The 13,662-nt window shown below is 38.9% G+C and overlaps 1 protein-coding gene across 2 annotated transcripts; it reads right to left on the bottom strand.

Annotated features, from left to right (window-relative positions):
* Positions 1 to 6,401: 6,401 nt before the first annotated feature.
* LOC5573071 (mucin-2) lies at positions 6,402 to 9,392 on the bottom strand. 2 transcript variants are annotated; one of them, XM_021846443.1, is made up of 4 exons: positions 9,250 to 9,392; positions 8,110 to 9,186; positions 6,724 to 7,866; positions 6,402 to 6,662 (listed from the first exon to the last, which is right to left on the bottom strand). In XM_021846443.1, the coding sequence occupies exons 3-4, from the start codon at positions 7,515 to 7,517 to the stop codon at positions 6,608 to 6,610; spliced, it is 849 nt and encodes a 282-aa protein (XP_021702135.1). In that variant the 5' UTR covers positions 7,518 to 7,866; positions 8,110 to 9,186; positions 9,250 to 9,392; the 3' UTR covers positions 6,402 to 6,607. The 2 variants fall into 2 exon arrangements, with proteins under 2 accessions (XP_021702135.1, XP_021702134.1); XM_021846442.1 differs by having other exon boundaries at positions 6,724 to 9,186.
* Positions 9,393 to 13,662: the final 4,270 nt, after the last annotated feature.

Raw genomic sequence — 13,662 nt, forward strand, 5'->3', positions numbered from 1 at the left:
CTAGAACGTAAAGAAGTTTGCCCTGCTTAGAATTCTGTAAGAAATTCCGTAAAGATTGTGTAAGAATTATTCCCAATTCGGCATTCGTTAGGATTATGTGACAATCTTGTCCAACATTTTGTGCTTATCCTGCTCAAGTTCAATGTGCAACTCATATGAGAATCCTGTCTGAAATTGTATGATCTAATAATCTGCCTCTAATGCTGCCCGCTGCCCAATATTTTTAATATTTTTCTCTTAGGTATAAAATTCATGCTCAGTAATTTGTGAGAATCTATCTTAATGTTCAATGAGGTTGTGCTTGGGTCTTTATCGACATTAATTGTTTTTCAAGTAACGAAGCAAGTTATTGGAGAGATGTCTTGTATCCAATCCTCATAAAATTGAGTTTTATGTTTGAAAATGTAATCCGTCATCGCAATCATCGTCATCATCGAAACTTCAAAAGCAGGTTTGCTGTGTTCCGGTATTTTATTGTATTTCATAGAATTGATGGATTCTATTATCGTAACCCAAATAACAATTCCACAGCAATTTGGCTGTCGTGTGAGTTTATTTATGTTTTATGACAGTTACGTGAATGCTATAATACTAAGAGGCGACAGTTATCGTTTCTAGAAGATGATAGTTTATAATTCAGATCTTAGTTGTTTTCAAAACCTTTTAAGGGATGGTACACATATTATGTCACGCTAAATTTCAACTTTTTTGACCCCCTCCCCCTCCCTTTGTCACGTTTTTTATATGAGTCCTCCGAAATTTTTGTAAGGCTTGTCACACTTGGCTTGATCCCTTCCCCCCTCGGAGCGTGACGTAATTTGTGTATGACCCCTAATGAAAATACTTTTGTGGCTACAAAACCAGCTTTATGACAGCATATTATACCTTCTTTTAACTGCTTGTTGTGGCTGAATGACACTTATTTGCTACGGCTATGATAAAAGATTGATAATACACCTTGTGGTCATAATATATGTTTCTTAATTGATTGATTTCCATTTGAACCATGATAACTTATTTATTCTTCCTTAATAAATTTTTAGCTCTTAAGGGTTTATTCATAAATTTCATAACGCCAAAAATGGTCATTTTTGACACCCACCCACCCTCTTGTAACACTTTTTGTATGTATATTTTACAAATTTTGTGTGAGCTGTAACACCTCAAGGACACCCACCCACCCCCTAGATCGTTATGCAATTTGTGAATGGGCCCTTAAGATGCGATAACACCATTACACTGTGTTTTTTTTCTCGATTTCATGTGCTTTTTGAATAGCGCCCAAACCGTTGATTTTAGCGATATAGTTTGTTCGGAGAAGTTTCTTGATTTATTAAAGCGCAACTTTTGACGAAAGAAGTTTTGTGATCAATCCACCTAGCGGTGAGATAGTAAAATTATTTTTTCAAAACATTTAGATAGACATATGGTGTCTTGGACAAAGTTGAAGATTTTTTAATTTGAAACAACTTTGTCGAAGACACGATTTTTCTATCTCTTATACTTTTTGAGATATATGCCGTTGTATGTGAATGGCCCCCAAAAATAATATTTTTTATCATAACTTTTTTCCCAAATTTTTAACATATTTTGTGTTTTCTGCAAAGTTGTTTGTCATGAAAAAACCCGTGCTTTTGCTGAACATATCATCACCCTATCTTTTGAAATAACAAAGTTATTCATGAATTACTTTTTTTTAAGGGGTACTTTAGGCCTCTAAAGTAGACAACTCTTACAAATCATGAAAGTACCATTTCTCCCCTTTCGGCAGTTGATAAAAACTTTTGTCTATAAGCGTCTTTGCATGGGTTTTTACTTTCAAACAAATATGCATTATTAAAACGAACTCGACTGATTATTCTTTATTATTCAGAGATAGAGAGGTGCGATGTTCAGCAAAAACACGCGTTTCAAGATATTTAACAACTTTGTAGAAGACATGAGAAATGTTAAAAATTTAAGTGAAAAGTTATGAACAAAAATGATTTTAAACGAATTTTTTCATACAAATTTGTGTACTGTATGTTAAAAAATACGTAACTCTTTTACAAGATTTTTAACATTTTTCATGTCTTCTACAAAGTTGTTCAACATCTTAAAATGCGTGTTTTTGCTGAACATCGCACTTCTCTATCTCTTAAGGAAAAAGAATTATCAGTCGAGTTCGTTTTAATAAGGCTTATTTGTTTGATAATAAAAACCCATGCAAAGACGCTTATAGACAAATGTTTTTATCAACTGCCAAAAGGGGAGATATGGTACTTTCATGATTTGTAAGAGTTGTCTGCGCCATTTTGCACCGAAGCCAATTATAGAGGCCTAAACTACCCCTTGAACAAAGAGTAATTCATGAATAACTTTGTTATTTCAAAAGATAGGGTGATGATATGTTCAACAAAAACACGGGTTTTTTCATGACAAACAACTTTGTAGAAAGCACAAAAAATGTTAAAAATCCTGGAAAAAAGTTATGATAAAAAATATTATTTTTAGGGGCCATCCACATACAACGGCATATATCTCAAAAAGTATAAGATATAGGAAAATCGTGTCTTCGACAAAGTTGTTTCAAATTGCCAATTCTACAACTTTTCCGAAGACACCATATGTCTATCAAAATGTTTTGAAAAAATAGTTTTTCTATCTCACTGCTAGGTGGATTGATCACAAAACTTTTTTCGTCAAAAGTTGCGCCTTATTATACCAAGAAACTTCTCCGAACAAACTATATCGCTAAAATCAACAGAGGCAAACACGGTCTCCAAATGCAGAGGCAAACACGGTCTCCAAATAGCAAAGATTACACACTAACACACGGTGTGCTGGAACACACATATTATCGAACTTGCATGAACCTCCGATCTTTTTTCACTAAAAGTTAGCCTTGATAGTCAAGAAAAGCTTGCGGAATATTAAAAAATCTTTCATCGGCAAAAAATTGAAAAAAGTCGATTTTTGTATTTTTACCCTTCTCTCATATATGAGTTCATAGGAGAATATTAGAGTTATACTAATTTTGATGCATTACAGACTTATTTGATATACCTAGATCACGAATCGATTACAAGACATTTCAAATTGAGCATAATTTCTACCTACATTCACACAATGTGACCAGCCCATTGTGGTATGCCGTTTATTAACGATATCGCATTTTTACATAAATTTATTAAGGTAAACATACTACAACTTATCAAGTTTCAATCAATGTTTCCTATTCCATAAAGTTGGTTTGCATGTAGCATGCTTCACCAACTGTTCGGCAGGCAACAGTGGTTCTCCTGGCGGGAAGAATAGATCAAAGTAATCCAGGCTACTATGTTCTACAGCAAAAAAGCAGTGTTGCTCTGAAAGTCATTGAATGATCATCTCAGCATGATACAGACTTTGTTATCAATAATAACATAATATCCTAACGTCCCATCAAAATGCGATCTTTGACAAAGTTGTAGCAGGGTAGTTTTCACATGAGATGAGTATGTTCACTTTTCCATAGATTATTATGACGAGCAGTTAGAGGACTGAACACAAAAGTTTTGCCTTTTCCATAGTAATTTCCACATAAACTTCAAATAGCGTGTGTACAACCAAATTTCTTCCGATTCACTTCAAGTTTTGGGAGGATCATTTTCATCATAATTGACATCGTTTAAGCATAGGGGAGCAAAAACTTCAAAATTTGCATCAGTCTAATGTTGCAATCACCTACCGAGATAAGCGCCCGTTGCTCGGACTTGCAGTTGTTGACCAGTCTTGTGATGGGCTAGTTCTAGTTTCCTACACTTCATCCATTCCTCAACTATGACTCGCCATAGGGTGATTTCGTCGGCGAAGCCAACAATCTTACCACCCGTCGGAAGGAGCAGCCGCAGTACGTCATCGTACATCGCATTCCATAACTTCGGGCCCAGTATTGAACCTTGAGGTACTCCCGCGGCAATTCGAACACTTGGTTGCCCCTCCTCTGTGTAATACAGTAGAATCCTACAATCAAAATATCTTTCTAGAAGCTTACTCAACTGCACCGGTATCTACAGTATTGGACAAAACATTTGCAACTTTTTCGATTTTCAATACAAAATAACCAACTTTGGATCTCAGTTGTTTATGGACCGTTTCGAAATAAATTTTCACAGAACATCAGATATAACTTGAATTTTAACATATATATTTGAATATTTTTTCCTATCACGAGTTTACAAGTATTAACGGTTTAACTAAAGTGTAATTTTCGACGAAAAATACTAAACTATTTATCTCAAAATCAGATAGCCCTATACAAAAACTGTCTTCAGCAAACTTGTTCATCTCGTTATAATCTACAACTTTGCTGCTATTCCTTCAATATGTTTAGATATGTCATATATAAAAAATCATCAAAAAAATCACTTTAGTCAAATCGTTAATGCTTTTGAACATGTGATTGGAAAATCACTCAAAAATATATGTTAAAATTCAAGTTATGTCTGATGTTCTGCCAAAATATCATTCAAATCGATCCATAAATAACCGAGATATAGCTTACCAAAGTTGTTATTTTGTATGGAAAATCGAAAAAGTTGCAAATGTTTTGTCCAATACTGTAGATGTGATGAAGTGAGTGGGCTATCGCTTCCCAGCTTGCGCTGTTGAACACATCTAGAGAATCGCGTAGTAATGGATACCACTCCTTTTATGCTTGATTGCCACCTCAGATGTCTGAACGACCGACTTGATAGCGTTTAGAGTAGATTAACCTTTCCTCAATCCAAACTAATTGTTGGACAGGCCGTTCGCACCTTCCGTATACGGTACTAGCCTGTTGAGGATCAACCTCTCCAACAACTTTCCCATCGTATCTAGTAGACAGATAGGTCTATACGGCGAGGGGTCACCAGGTGGTTTCCTCGCCTTTGGTAGTAGCACCAATGTCTGTCGCTTCCATACATCCGGGAAGATTCCTTGATCTATGCAGTGTTACATAATAGTTCTGAACATGTCCGGATCCGCATTCACTGCCGCTTTTAGGGCAACATTCAGGATACCATCGGGTTCCGGTGCCTTATATGACGCAAATGATTTCACGACTTCTGCCAGCTCTTCGTTCAGCACCCTCGCCTTTTCTTCTCCTTCATCTGCCGCATACGGCGCAAGGGGCCATGGGCTTGTAGCATGATGCGGGAAGAGTACATCGATTATCGATCGCATATACTGCCCATAACTGCATATTTGTAACATTCGACAAAAGTAGGCATTGAGTAAATGGGATACCAAGTTTGCATTTTACTGCAGTATGGGAGGAAACTAGAATTTCAAAAAATCACTGAGAATTCAAAAGTGCTTCTTTGATGCTCAAATTTTGAACAACTCATATCGCATATAGGGTGAGCAGTCAGAAAATAATTCTGATAGAAATTTCGTTGGTACTGCATTATGAGGCTCATGTATAATCTCAATGTGACTGTTTTGCGGTTACAATTGCCAATGTGACAAAACAACTTGGTATTTTTTTCGAATTTTCTAGAACAATCTCACAGATTTCAGTAAGTTGATCGAAAGTATTTGTCATTAGATGACTCTCCCCGGTATTAACTCAAAATTTTCAAAAATGTCGAATGTGACTGATATGCAGTTATGGGCAGTATAATAGGCTATAAAAGTAGGTAGAAATGTGTACAAAACTCACACTTATGGTGCACCTTATGGTGCATGTACGTAAATCGCCTTCACTGGTGCCCTCTTATGTCTTGTCTTACGAATTTGGGTTAACTGGGAATAATATGTTTGACAAGTCTGAACCAACCACGTGAAAATTTACAGTACTAGGTATATAGAAAATTTTCATTGAAAAACATATTTATCCCTCGATTTATGAACTTAATGACAACTTTAAATTGAGTAAGAAAAAAAAACTCGTGGATACAATGTACAAAGTTCAATTCAGAACACTAATGCTTAAAAGTCGTTGAATGGCACGTTTCGCTGACTTGAACTGCGGATGATCGATTACCATCGGCAATGTTAAAACGACAGGTCATCACGGTTTGGCACACATATTGAGGTTGAAACAGCGTCATCATTGGACAAAGTACAAACCAACGGACAGCAGACAGCAGTAATGTTTTCGCAATGCACACCCCCAAAATAAATTGATTTGGTGGTTCACCAGTTGCATATTGGAGGCTTCAATCCATTTGCCTAGATAACGTATCGCCGTTTTTTGGCCGTCTGTTCGAACGATCGAGAGCGATAGATAACGAAGTGTTAGTCCAACATGGTTTAACAGCTGTCTGCGACTGGCGACATTGTTCTGCACCGAGAAGCGTTCGCACTAAATGCGGTGAAATTGTGTGCCTCACGCGTGCTGTCCTTATGATTGATTGAGAATTATGATGACGACAGCTGTGGGTCTTCTGATAACGTTCGGCTCTTGAAAAGGTCATATTTCAATGGTACGATTACAAAAATGGTAGATAAAACTCATTGATTGTCTTAAACCTAGTTAACATGCTAATATCAGTGATCTTAAATGCTAATTGTCAAAGTAGATTACTGGTTACAGAGACTCCAGGCACACATAGCACACCTTGTGTATGATTGGTTGTTGGTAAGGTTCGCACAGGTCGCTTCAATGGAGTGGTTCCGTTTCGTGCAACCTCGATTGACCACCCGTCGATTGTTCACTAAAAAAGAGTAACAGCTCTTTTAATGCTGGAGATTATTTGTGAAATACGAAAGACTTACCAAGCTGCTCCGTTGTGTAACAAATATTCACAGGGAGCGGGAGATGCCTTTTTACTGGAACAGCTTGGGTTAATATCGGATACCACAGTGTAGGAAACTGTGGAGGAGCTGTGACAGCCGGGGCAGCTTGCGTTAACGAAGCTGTTGTCAGAATACCTGCGGGTTGAGTAATCGCCGCGCCGGCTTGCGTTAACGAGCCCGTTGTCAGAATTCCGGATGGTTGAGTGACCCCAGGGGCAGTTTGCGTTAACGAAGGCGTTGTAAGAATCCCGGAAGGTTGAGTGATGGCAGGAGCAGTTTGCGTTAACGAAGGTGTTGTGAGAATCCCGGAAGGTTGAGTGATGGCAGGAGCAGTTTGCGTTAATGAAGGCGTTGTGAGGATTCCGGAAGGTTGAGTGATAGCAGGAGCCGTTTGCGTTAATGAAGGCGTTGTGAGGATTCCGGAAGGTTGAGTGATAGCAGGAGCCGTTTGCGTTAATGAAGGCGTTGTGAGGATTCCGGAAGGTTGAGTGACCACAGGTGCAGTTTGCGTTAATGCGGGCGTTGTGAGGATTTCGGAAGGCTGAGTGACAACAGGAGCAGTTTGCGTTAACGAAGGCGTTGTGAGGATGCCCGAAGTCAACGAAGGTCCTTGTGTGAGGGCTGGCGTAGTTAGAATCGGTGATGATTCCGTGGGAAACGTGGGCTGAGGGGAAGTTATCGGTGGATATTGCGTTGATGTTGGCCATATTGTAGTTAACTGTGGAGTCGTTTGTCCTGCGGTTGTTAGACTTGGAGTTGTGAGCTCTGGCCATATAGTGATGAAAGAGGTCGTTGTGTCAGAAACCCATGGCCAGATAGTTGTAAGTTGAGGTGTAGTTGGTCCATCCGTACTCATCGTTGGCCAAATTGTGGTGAGCTGAGGAGTAGTTGCCCCACCCGTATTGGTCACTGTTGGCCAAATTGTAGTTAGTTGAGGTGTAGTTTGTCCTTCTTGATTTGTAGGAGCCGTTGGCCAAATAGTTGTTATCTGAGAGCTAGTTGTCCAAGCTGTATTTGTTACCGTTGGCCAAATTGTGGTAACTTGAGGGGATGTGATGCCACCAGGGTTTGTGATAGGTACGGTTGGCCAGATCGTCGTTAGTGGGGTATTGATCGGTCCACCTGTGGTGATCGGTGCAGTAATAATTGGCAACGAAGTTTGAACCCAGTCAGGCCAAGCAGGTGTAAACGGAGGAGTTACAATACCCGGAATGACGGATTGTAGTGGTGTGAAAATGGGCGAGTTTGTAGTATATGTTATGGGTTGGGATTGCATGATAGAGGAAGTGTATGTAATAGCAGGTAAGAGCGTGTTTGCAGTGGTTAATATAGTTGGGAAAGTTTGCTTCCCCGGCATAGCCCTACCTGATTCTGGGGCACAGTTTGCACAAGTTGGTATAGGAGTTGTTGGAATTGTAGGAGTTGTTCCTACAGGTTCCTGTTGAGTTGACATGGTGGTCATTTCGGGACTTGTAGGTAATGTTGGAGTAAAAACTGGAGTAGTTTCCGAAGGTCCACATGTTGGACATGTTGGCAATGGGTCAGTTGGTGATGTTGAAATTGTAGTCAATTCCGGAGTCGTCGGTAATGTTGGAGTGTACAACGGAGTTGTTTCGGATGGCTGACAGGTAGGACAGGTTGGCTCTGGGTTTGTTGGCATAGTTGATATGGTAGTCAGTTCCGGTGTGGTAAGCGTTGATGAAAGGGTTGTAGGTGGTTGAGTCGTATCCGTAATTGTTGGCGTCAATGATGGAGATGTTGGCATAGTAATTGTAACCGATTGTGTTGTATCGGGTACAGTTGGAGGTGGAGTGGTTGGCTCAGTGAACGTTGGAAATTGAGTTGTTTCCGTAACTGGCGGCGTCATTGATGGAGATGTTGGCATGGTTATGGTTACCGTAGAAGGAGTATCTGTTGTAAGTGTTGGATCTGTTGGCAAAGTTGGAGTAATAACCGGTGTAGTTTCAGTTATTGGCCCACAAGTAGGACATGTAGGTTCGGCACTCGTAGGTAAAGTAGATTCACTAGTGAGCTCTGGAGTTGTCGGTAAAGTTGGCGTAAATTCTGGTGTTGTTTCTGATGGACCGCAAGTAGGACACGTTGGCTCTTGGCTTGTAGGCATCGTAGGTACAGTGGTAAGATCCGGGCTTGTCGGTAACGTAGGTGTAAACACGGGACTTGTTCCACAGGTTGGACATGTTGGTTCTGGGGTTGTCGGTAACGAAGAAACCGTGGCAAAATCCGGAGTTGTTGGTAATGTGGGAGTAAACGTTACAGTAGTTTCTGGACTAGTTGGATTAAACGTGGGCTCCGGTGTTGTTAGCTCAGAAGTATCAGGTAATGTAGGTTGTGCACTCGTCAGAATTTCTTCACCACAGTCCACCAAAATTGCGGGATTGATCTCACAATCAAAGCACTCATAGCACATTAGTTGTAGGTTAACTAAACGAGAGAAAACAATTGAATTCACCGAAAATCGTACAAAAAACACTACAAGAGTTGTACCTCTGTGAATCATCACTCCTAACACGAGTAACGTGATTCGGGTCCACATGGTCACCGTTTCTTGAAATCTTCGCAATACACCGTCATGCACTGGAGCTAACAATCAACTTAGATCAAATGGCCCGTACTGCTAACAAGCATCAGAAATATATCATTTCAATGGTCGGCGATGACTCCTTATCGGAGAAGCATTGATAGGACAATGACATCTATGCAAATAGCTTTATCGCTCTCGTGGATGTGTTGGGTCCAGGCTTGACTCCCTCACTCGGCAGAAATGAGCCTCAACTACTTGAAATTTGCAAATAATCTAAATTATTCACGTTAACAACAGCACATATCAATTCTTCCTTTTCATAAAGTAGAGAAGACTGGTAGACTTTTGTGGCATTGGGGCTTATTTGTAACCCGACAACCTCGTGAGTTTCCCGGGAAAAAGTAAAAATCAAACAGAGAAACTAGTTGTGTAGTGCTTGCGATGCATGGTTATCATCACGAGAATCTATGACAAAAGGTCGTTTGACAAAATGTAGAATGGACAAAAGGTCGAATGGTCAAAAAATTCACAAGAGCAAAAGCTCATGTAGGCAAAGTTTTCAGGAAGCAAGCCCAAATAAGTAGCGATCCAAAACAAATCTTTGTATTTACCTACATACTTAGTGGACTATGTGTAACTTGTTTCCTGATGTTACTGATCATTCATCCTGTTCAACACCTGGTGATGTCTTAATTATCAATTTGTCAAAAAAAGCTTCTATGTTGGAACTGCTTAATCTAACGATGTATTCCTAATAACAGAACAGATTTGAAGAAAATGCGCTGTACTCTAGCCTTATGTGCAGGAGCCACACTGCTTGCAGGTTCACCCGCGCACTGCACATTTTGAGACCTATTTTGGTGTTCCCCATTTTTCTTGAAATGTTTCTCAATGCGTTCCGTCGCATACGCTGTTTAAAAGTCAGCGTAATGAATGAAATGAAGACAACAATTTAAAACGAAAATAGAAATCGTAACTCTCGGATTGCGCGTCTTCGACCGTATCGTGTAGACTATCTAGACACCTGTAGGCGAATTCCGGCGCGTTTTTTCTTCGAAGAAAAGAAAAATTTCTTGCTGGTGTGTAATGGAAGAAAATTTCTTCTCTTCGAAGAAATTGTTCGCCGGAATTCACCTACTGCATTATGAGGTAAAACAGTTTTAGAGACTCTTCGTTACTAAGCAGTTGTTCTATAACTTGGATACCGATGGCGAGCGTAGCGCCGAGCTGCGCATGCCACGAGAGTCATAAGCACCTAGCGCGCGCTCTCAAAATGTTCGTGAACATCCGGCTAGCGCAGCACACTACGATTCGGATGCGTTGAGAGACGGTTCGGCTGGAGACTCGTTAGTACATGAGCCTATGTACGTACCATAAATTCTTTTGTTCTCATGACTTTTACTGTGCGCCTTGTGTTGGTGCTGTCTCGCTCTCTCTCACAGGCAACTTGAAAACAGGTGCGTCACGCGATGTTGGGGTGCCGTGTGCTGGTATGCAGTAAGTGCGACTGTTGTTCAGATTATGCTGAAATGCAGCACCTATGGCGTACCGACCATGAGGCTGGTCCCCTGTAACAATGTTCAAGGCGGCTAGGCGAAGCACTTTGCCGCCTTGGTGGTAGATGTTCCAATAGTGGAGGTTCTAAGCACGATTCAACTTCGTTAAACCCCTTACAACCCAAGAAGCTTGATGATCTATGTATTTTTGTTGTAAATGGCATTTGCTTAACAAAAAAAATCATTGCATCATAGTAACCAAAAGCATTTTAGTGAAAATTGATGCCTCCATCTTTGGTACACTGTTCTTTTAGTTGAGGTAAATTTTTAATTTGTGTTCCTATAGTTGCGGTATCCGTTGTTTTCCTATGGAATCCTCTATTATAGGAACATTTTTGCTGGTATTTCATCAATTTGGAAGGAATTTCAACGATATTTTCAGCTGTTTCAGGTATCAACAAGCAAACATATCGATATATAGCCCATGCAGCGTCGGATCTGTATCAAATTCAATGAAACCAGCATGAAAGTCATTACCGCAACTATAGGAACACCCTCAACCATTGCATCACTTACCCTACATGCAATGGCCTCTCCTCGAAGTAATACGAAGGTGTTTCCGAAGGGAAGTGAGTCTGAGTGTAAGGGTAATATATGTGTTCTCTGTAAACACATACGCAGAGCTTGGGTAGATTTCAGGCCATCGGTGATGCGACATCACACCTACATTCCGTTAATTTAGAAATAATTAAAGATTATGAAAGTTCTCAGTTGCTCTGTCCCAGTTGGGACGTAATGCCAGAAAAAGGATGATTAATAGTCTCTGGTGCTAATTGGAGTCAGTCGAAACCAACAGTCAGATAATACTCTAATGCATAAGCCTAAGAACAGTGAAACATCAAAAGAAGGAACATCCTTTGATACGCCATGCAATTGAAATGCCCACTCAAACGATAATTAGAACAGCTCAGAACAGCCGATAATTAGAAGAAGGCAAAACATCAATTGAAAAAAAAAAACTACAAGTAAAATGTAAATGTAAATTATATGAAGAACAGCCGATGTTCAATAGAACAAATAATCGTCGATACAAGTGTCTACAAATATATTGAAATACTATAATATATAACCCATGTTAAAAAGCACAAGATTCTATTGAAAATGTGTCAAATACTAGGCCTATAACCACTCCAACGCATAATTCAAAATAATAACAACCAACGTTCAGAAGATGAATATTTTGTTTCGGAAATTATAGCTTAAATACAATCTATTGCTTCAAATGTTATTTCTAAAGAACAGCTATTATTTAAGGCCTTTTGGTGCGTCATCACAAAATGGCTTCTTCTAAAATCATTAACATATTTTTATGATAGTATTGCTATTTTCAGCATCGATGAAATATATTTGCTCATCACCTGATTTTATGGATAATTTATACGAAGAAAAATGCTTCAGGTGGAATTGTAATATTTATTCAACACTTTCAGATACAGCATTATCAATTTTACAACAAAATACATGAGATTTATATTCTCAAAAAAAATCTCCGATCTTATGCCGCATTTCATTGCCTCACACAATTACACTTGTAAATAGAAGGTGCTTACCTTTTCCATTGTAATTCTGCAGCAAGCATTTGTATTTTCGATTCCATATTGCGTTCACAACACTTCCACTAAACAAATCTTTCATTCACTTTCCTGAAAGGAACACATTTCAAACGGGAATCAAATACCGTAATCCGGGGGCAAATTGATCACTATTTCACAACTTTTTGACATGTTTTCCTTTGGAATTTAAAAATAGTCAAATTTATTTCGGTAAAATCAGTACTTCATTGATTTCTATCAGTATATGTAATCGATTTTTTATGAAATAAAATCCAAATAAGAAGAAGAAGGTATTATAGACTACTAAGGTTTTTCTTAGTAAAAACTATTTTTTAATGTGACGGTGATTATTAAACTGATGCAAATTTTGAAGTTTTTGCTCCCCTATACTTAAAAGATGTCAATTATGATAAAAATCATTCTCCCAACGTTTGAAGTGACTTGGGAGAAATTTGGTTGTGCACACGCCATTTGAAGTTTATATGGAAATTACTATGGAAAAGGCGAACCTTTTGTGTTCAGTCCTCTAACTGCTCGTCGTAATAATGTATGGAAAAATGAACATACTTCTCTCATGTGAAATCTTCCCAGCTACAACTTTGCCGAAGACCACATTTTGATTGGACGTAAGGATAATTTGTTATCATTGATAACAAAGTCTAAATCATGCTCTGATGATCATTCAATTACTTTCAGAGCAACACTGCTTTTTTGCTGTAGAACATAGTAGCCTGGATTACTTTGATCTATTCTTCCCGCCACTTTTCTTACACCACTGTTACCTGCCGTGCAGTTGGTTAAGCATGCAAAATGTAAACCCACTTTATGATTATGAATAGCAATTTATCCTGACGTCCAATCAAAATGTGGTCTTCGGCAAAGTTGTAGCTGAAAGGATTTCACATGAGAAGAGTTTGTTCACTTTTCCATAAAATATTACGACGAAGAGATAGAGGCTGAACACAAAAGGTTGACGTTTTCCATAGTAATCTCCATATAAACTTCGAATAACGTGTGCACAGTCAAATTTCTTACGAATCATTCCAAACTTTGGGAGGATGCTTTTTACTATAACAAAAATCGTTTAAGCATAGGGGAGCTAAAATTTCAAAATTTACATCACTCTAGTGATCATCTTCGAGACTAATTTATTAGCGATTTTCCCTTCTTCGAATACTAAACTGTTCTTTAGAGCTACACAAGGACTGATATGCTTCATACGAGATTTGCCCTCCTTTAAATCATTGCACATTGGTCCCAAAGCCAT

This window comes from Aedes aegypti, chromosome 2, assembly GCF_002204515.2.
Source record: "Aedes aegypti strain LVP_AGWG chromosome 2, AaegL5.0 Primary Assembly, whole genome shotgun sequence".
In the NCBI taxonomy this organism is placed as follows: Eukaryota; Metazoa; Arthropoda; class Insecta; order Diptera; family Culicidae; genus Aedes; species Aedes aegypti.

What these genes read in the sequence shown, in the direction of transcription:
- LOC5573071 (XM_021846442.1), bottom strand. Translation starts at nt 9,298, where the DNA reads ATGTGGACCCGAATCACGTTACTCGTGTTAGGAGTGATGATTCACAGA. An exon ending in AGGAGTGATGATTCACAGAG is followed by an intron (nt 9,187 to 9,249) that starts GTACAACTCTTG and finishes TCTCTCGTTTAG; the next exon opens with TTAACCTACAACTAATGTGC. An exon ending in TTACACAACGGAGCAGCTTG is followed by an intron (nt 6,663 to 6,723) that starts GTAAGTCTTTCG and finishes ACTCTTTTTTAG; the next exon opens with TGAACAATCGACGGGTGGTC.